This window comes from Pyxicephalus adspersus, chromosome 5, assembly GCF_032062135.1.
Source record: "Pyxicephalus adspersus chromosome 5, UCB_Pads_2.0, whole genome shotgun sequence".
NCBI classification, from domain to species: Eukaryota; Metazoa; Chordata; class Amphibia; order Anura; family Pyxicephalidae; genus Pyxicephalus; species Pyxicephalus adspersus.
The window spans coordinates 3,040,464-3,047,685 of record NC_092862.1 but is presented as its reverse complement, the minus strand read 5'-3'; the positions used below and the strand labels follow the sequence as shown (position 1 = coordinate 3,047,685).

General features: G+C 43.1%; 1 protein-coding gene across 5 annotated transcripts in view; it reads left to right on the top strand.

Moving 5' to 3' along the window:
* The window catches only part of ADGRB1 (adhesion G protein-coupled receptor B1), a 340,003-nt gene that overhangs the window by 105,279 nt on the left and 227,502 nt on the right, over nt 1-7,222 (top strand). For 4 of the 5 annotated variants that reach the window (XM_072410568.1, XM_072410570.1, XM_072410569.1 and 1 more), the window contains exon 2: nt 1,325-2,237. In XM_072410568.1, coding sequence (XP_072266669.1) covers nt 1,493-2,237 — 745 coding nt within the window. In that variant the 5' untranslated portion in view covers nt 1,325-1,492. Of the gene's footprint in view, nt 1-431; nt 1,024-1,324; nt 2,238-7,222 lie in introns of those variants that run through there. The other variant, XM_072410567.1, reaches the window with a different exon arrangement.

Here is a 7,222-nt window from a genome sequence, read left to right as displayed (position 1 = left end):
CTGCAGCATTCATAATAGATTGTAGAGGAGAGAGTCGGGTTAGTGGAATACCAGAGAGGAGGATGTTACAGTAGTCCGGACGAGAGATGATAAGAGCGTGTACAAGGAGTTTAGTGGTCTCTGGGGACAGGTAGGTAGGGGCAGATTTTGGAAATGTTATGCAGGTGACAGGATATTCAATTTTTATAAGTGAACAGCCTTTAGTGAATAACCCCCATTCGGCTCTGTTGGTTCGCTGATGACTTTTTGGTTCTTTATTCCTCTTTCACGCTTTAAATTTTTGTTAAACCATAAACATTTGGACCAGCTTGGTGTCAATCAAATACATCGTACGAGTGAATGTTATAGTCATGTACATGACTCTACACATTTCTTCTACTCAGGGTCCATATTTGTGCTGGTTCTGAATGGAGCAGATCCATATGCAACAACCAGCGAGTCCCTCTGTCACCAATGACAGAAGCAATTGGGTTTGCAGCATAGCAGCATCTGCTCCCCGTCAGGGAAGGCAAAGCAGCTTCCTTGGAATGCCAACGTGCGGCACGCACAAATAACAAAAATTGACACTTTTTTCTATTTTTAAAGAGAAATTGAAATGTTTCACACCCATAGCCAATTCTGACCGATCCTGCTGCCCTGATACGCGGCAATGGCTGGCTAGTGAGGAACATTTTAGTAGAAAAGGCTGTCGCTTGGTTCCCAAAGAGAAATGTCTTTTTTTTTTCCTGTCTCTAGCTAAGAAAATCAATTTCCTTTTGAAAGCTTAATGCTCGGTTTAACACTTGAGACTCCTAGACGGCGAGCTGCATTTCTGCTTCGGTCTCCTTGGATTTAGGACAATTGGCTGGCGGGCTCAGGAGATACAATAGCTTCTCTTCCAGAGTGATTGTCACCGGTTTAAGAAGAAGCAGCGACGGCACAGCCAATGCCTCGCTCCAGACCTTCCTTCCCGTAGAGGGGTCGTTAGTTGTTGTCACGTCGTTACGAACGGAGATTTTTCCTTGTCGCCGCAGCTCTGAGACAGTTAAGTTGTCTTTTGCCGTTGCCAACAAGAAAACACGGTGCTTGGTATTCCTTCTCAAAATGTGTCCGGCTCAAGGATGGGTCAATTGCCAAAGCTATGCACCGCAGGGTCATTGGAATACAAAAATAGCAAAAGAAAAAAAAAACCTAATCTGCAATTGTTATCATTATCATGATGTCATGTCTTAAAAAAAAAATGCAAGCTCCTAATGATGTAAAAACAGCTCTCTTAACAGGTTGCGAAGATGTCGAATTTCCATCGCCAAGAGTTAATCTTTCTCTTTTTTTTTTCTTCTTCCAGATTCGACTGTGCCACCACACGAGGGCGTCCGTGACAAGCAGACCAAGGCTGCACTAATTTTCCTCCAAGCCTCATAAACTGCCTTTTTTCTCCTGCTGTACCTGTTATGTCCAAGATCTGGCCCCTGCTTGACAATTACTTTGAATTCCAAAGGACCAGAGACCTAGGATGAGGAGCGCTGAATCTTCCCACCATTTGCTTTTCACGTTGTCACTTTTTTTTGCCTGGACGGTGGCCAGCCTGGACTTCGGACACAATTCTTGCACCACGCAAGTGCAGGGGGAATTTTACGGTTATTTCTCCTCTTTGTCTCTCTTTCCCTTGAACTCTTCGTTGTGCGCTTGGATTATCCAGAACCCGGACCCCAGGAGGTATACGTTGTACGTCAAAGTCTCCAAGCCGGCAGGTATATGCGACCACCAGCAGATCAGGACCTCTCAGTTTGACTCTTTCTTGGAGTCCACGCGGACGTACTTGGGGATGGAGAGTTTCGATGATGTCTTGAAACTCTGCGACAGTTCCATCCAATATGCTTTTCTACAATCCAACAAGCAGTTCCTTCAAATGAAACAGACTTTGCCCAAAAAGGAAGACACTCAGCTACAATGGAAGACCAACAAGCCTCAGGAGACCGATTTCTCCTTGGAGTACTTGGTTTTAGGGAACCGCAACCCCAGGAAAGCCGCTTGCCAGATTCTCTGTAAATGGCTTGATACCTGCTTGAGCAGCAGTAGCAGCTTTCACCCTTGTGGCATCATGCAAACTCCTTGCTCATGCCACGACGGGGAGGTTCAGTCTCAACCCAACGAGGTGACGGGTTATACCAACAAGAAGGACGACTGCTACAAAGATGGGATTTACCTGGAGAACTGCATGAGCAGCTCAAGAGATACCAACGCCGGAGAGTTTCAGGGTGAGTGCCAACTGCATGAAACTTTTCTTCAATGTCTCTTTGTTTTCGCTCGGTGCTGTGTTTTTTCCTTTATTTTGGCTCTTTGTGTGTTAACAATGAGGTTATGTCATGGGCATCCGTAGTGTTCTGCATAACAAATGCCCCCCCTGTGTTGCCTCCGGATCCGCTCCCCTCATTACGTGGCTGTAAATGCTGGAACAAGTTCCCCTTTGCCCGTACTGGAGAAGCTGTCAATATTGGACAGGTCGTAGCGAGAAGGAACTACAGAGAGAACTGTGCCATTCACTCTCGCTGTCTCCCCTGGGATCTGGTGTGAGGCTCACTTGTATTTTCCACTTGAAATAACAAGAAAAAGGTTTCTCAAGTCACCGGAGGGAGGAAAAAAATTGAGATAACTTAAGTAAGCTGTCTGTTGGTGCGAGATGAATGGTGACTGATCTGGAAGGATTGAGTAACAACCTGGGGGGTCAAAAATTCATCCCTTTAGTAAAGGGCCACTGGAAAGGCCAGGGTAATTGTTTCTCTTCAAAAAATAAAATAGAGCCAAGGTGGAACTTCCAATCATACCACCAAATTGGGTGCTTGCTTTGGTTTTAGTGACAGCTTGTTAGAAGTGGCTTCTGAATAGACAGGTCATGAAAGCCGGGGTTATTGTTTCTCCCCCAAAAATAAAATGGCACCAAAGTGGAACTCCCAATCCCACTGCCCAATGTATTGTAGGTATTCATATATGGGTGTTTGTAGAGCTTTTAGGGCCCTCTTGGTGGAAGTGGCTTCTAAATGAACAGGTCAGAAAGGCCAAAGTGGAACTCCCAATCATAGCGCCCAGTCTGTTATAGGTATTCATAATTGGGTGTTTGCTTTTCTTTCAGGGACCGCTTGCTAGAGGTGACTTCTATTTGGACAGGTCAAAAGTGTTGGGGTAATACCCCCCCAAAAAAAAAAAAAACATGGCACCAAAGTTAAACTTTCAGTTATACCTACCAATCTGTTGTAGGAAATTGGTGCTGGCTTTGCTTTCAGGGACAGATTGCTAGAGATGGCTTTTGATTGGATAGGTTGGAAAGGCCAAGGTTATTGTTTCGCTCCCCCTCAAAAAAATAGCGCAAAAGTTGAAATAATACCACCAAATCTGTTATAGGTATTCATAATTGGGTGCTTGCTTTGCTTTTAGAAACCACTTGCTTTGGTTTTAGGGATCGCTTGCTAGAGGTGGTTTCTGATTGAACAGGTCGGAAAGACCGGGGTTATTGCTTCTCCCCCAAAAATAAAGTAACACTAAAGTGGAACTCCCAATCACAACGCCCAATTTGCTGTAAAAACTTTTAATTGGGCGTTTGCATTGCTTCCAGGGTCCCCTTGCCAAAGATGGCTTCTGATTGGTGTATGGAAGGAGCGTGTCTTGTTTGAGAACCTTGGTGCTAAAGGTGCTTTGCCATTCCTATACTGAAATAAGTCCCCTCCACCTCTCTATAGGTAAATAATAATGTCCAAACAATTATACTAATACCCAATCTCTACAAGTCCTACCAATCTATAAGGTCTAACTCTAGAAGCTGGCAGTCTAATTGTCACTGTTACTTTATTCATTCTTGAGTCTTGAGAGCACAGAAGAGAGCCCTAAAACTCTAATCCTAAATATTGTGGCCCTGAAATATCATATTGGTTGAGGGCCCACTGTGGCATGCACAGATATGTTAGGCCTTTGTGGCTGGTTTCTTATTAGTTTATTACAAAAGCTTTACAGAAATGTTGTGAAGTGAAAACATGAGCTTCCTTCTTTACTGTGAATATTCCATGGAAAGGGAACACTGAAATCTGCTCCAGGCTTTGGTTCACAAGCGTGCCCATTGAGTGGGCCTAGGACAGGCCTTAGTCCAAATCAGCTGATCACTAGCCACATTACTCCTACAGTTTCAGGATCCCTATAATAATTACACTCATGCTTATGTGAATGCTGATCCCATCTGTGCACATGTATTTTTACCAGATTTGGCCATATGTGTTGTGGCCGGATTGGTGGCTCCATGCTTTGGTAGCCTGTAGCTGTTGTACTGTCCAAGGTCCGATAGAAGGTTAAAGAATCATATACTTCCATATCGCAATACAGGTCTGTCCATGATGGCTGGAAACTGATGTATATAAGATATGCAATGGTTGTAGGAGGATTTGTTATGGGTATCATGCTTTATCTTCATGTCATAACTTACCTGACGGACGCTTTTTTAATGGGCACCATGCTGATTGAAGTTTATCTACTGTATAGCCAAAACTCCTCTCCTTGGCTTGGTAAATAATATTATTTCTGCTCCCTGTGTCCTATTATCTACCTTCACTTCCTGCACTGGAGGTGTAACAGGAAGTAGGAGGAGCTGATTAACGTGAATGAAGTTCAGTTGTGTCTGGGACCTGCTTTGGCTACATACACTTTGAGATTTAATTCCTAAAGCAAAGGTAATAAATTTATCCCTCCTCTTGGTCTATATGTGGGGCTGCCGGAATAAGATGCAACTTTCTCTATTTTCTGTGTCTCTGCAAACACCTCCAGATTGGTGGACCATACAGACCAGCAGTATCCCATGTTGCTGTCCATTTTGCATCCTGGTTGTTGATAATTTGGTCTGTTCTCTCTGAAGGCCACTGCAAAAAGATTACTTTAAATAACAAACACTCTTTGTTCCAATTTTGTTCAAATTTTGAGTCCACCTCTCCACCCCAAACATTGTTGTAAGTCATGATGAAGGAGAGACCATGTACCCCCTGAAATGTGATGGTTTGCTCTCTTCCTCCTCTGTTGGATGTACCATTGGTGGTGGACTTCTGTGCCATTTAAGTCTGTTTAAAAGGACATCATTGGTATTCATGTGTACTTAATGCAAACTCTTTATCCAACCAAATTTGGAGATGTTGCCTCGGGTTTATTCCTTTTTGGAGGTTCTCAAAGAGGTCAACTTATTAGTCTTGGGTCAGTCACATATTTTTCAATCCATGGCCAGAAATACTCCTTTGACTCCACTAAGCCAACCAACCACCAACACCATCCCACATGAAGTCATTTTCCATTGGACTTTCTATGTTGGCCATGGCCATTCAAGGTCCATCAAAGATTGTGAATGAGACCCTAAAAGGGGCAGTTTGTCTGCTGTAAGTCAGTAGACCTTAGATAGACAACTAAAAGGGCAAGGTAGACTTCCTTCTTCTTATGGCAGTTTGGTTCTAGATGTGTGATTGAGTCCAAACTCCATTCCATCAAAAAATACCAAAAAAACATAAATTGTGCAGGAATAATCTTCCAACTGGGTTGACCTGGCAGCAAGGGAAGCAATGAGGACTTTATATGTGGGAATAACTCATGGTCAGCACAATGAGGGTGGCTTTGTGCCACCTGGCCACCCTAAACCAAGGCCAGCATTGGTTATCCATGAATCTTGGCCTCCATCTCTTGCCTGAACAAAGTATATCAAGCAATACTTTTTAGCCAGCTAATTATTACCTACTTTTCTCCGGGCTGTTTCCCATTTGGTGTTGCCTGTACAGTATCAATGCCGGGAAAATTATCCAAGCTATTAATATACCACTTAATGAGACAATAAGGCGGGGCCAGATGAATGTAAATCGGTCACACTGGTGGCAGGTGTGCAGAATATAAGAAAGGTTTCACGTAGCCGGTTGGGAAAATTATTTTCTGCAATGAAAGGCTCCATGCCGAGTAAGTGCTAATCTGTAGATAGCGTTATTACGTCTCTGTGAACACAAACATGTACATTTTCCCATAGGCGGTGTTTAACATGTTGTGTTAAATCTTGTCTCGCAACGACAGAAGGTTTAGATGACTGAAGGCTTTCAAATGTCTCTGCATAAAAAGTTCAGACACAACCTGTCCATTCCAACTGTCAGGCTGCATCATTGGAGACTGCGAATAATACAATTGCCTTACAAACATCATGGCGGAGTGGAGTGGGGACGCTGAAAAAGTGTTCTAGAAAATACTCCGGCTCTACTTACATTCACTGCATGGAAAATTTGGAACCCACTTTCAAACATATGCAAAATTTCTATACAATCATCCCACCACACATTTTATAGTAAATAATCAACTCTCCCAGCCTATAACAATGTACAGTGGGATGCAACAGGGTTGCCCCTTGTTCCCGCTACTATTCAATCTAGCTTTAAATCCGATATTGAGTTTGTTTGAAGGGGATCCCGGGTTTTCTGGTATAAATTTTGGCTCTACTGAAATCAAAGTAACGTTGTTTGCAGATGATTTACTTTTATTTATGTCAAACCCAAAAGACTCCCTTAAAGTATTATTTTTACAAACTTTCAAGCAGTGTCAGGATATTCTATAAACTTTGACAAGTTTGTAGCACTTTTTCTTTTCCCCAAACATAAACCAAATTCCTGGGTAGAGTTGCACTAATTAAAATGCTTCTTTCCACAGGCTTTTATTTTTACTTCAGGCTCTTCCAATACTTCTACCACCCCAAGACCTAAAAAGAATTAATTTTTTATTCTAAACGTTTATTTGGGGAGAATAACAAATAGTAGCCAGCCGTATGATTCTAGAACAAACCACACCAGATGTGGCCCTGTACAACCAAGCCGCGCTATTGCGCATATTAAAGGCATGGATACATGGCACTTCATTTTATACCAACCTACAAGTAGATTTCTCATTGTACTCTCCATGGAACCCTTTAGCTATTTTACATACCCACAAGAGGAGGTCCAACTTAATCTGTTGTTATTCTCACAATGGCAGTTGTGGCATTCCTTAAGCAAGGCGGAGTCGCTTAATGTGCACTCTTCTTTGTTTCTCCCTCTGGGGGGCAATGGTGAGTTTGCCCTGGCATTTTCCTCTCCTCTGCTCTCTGAATATGCCGCAAGGGGTCTTACTTCGGTCCGGCTGCTGCTTGATCCAAACACTCACAAAGCTTGTTCCTTCCCAAAGTTGCGAAAAAGATTCCCCGTAATGTCAAGCA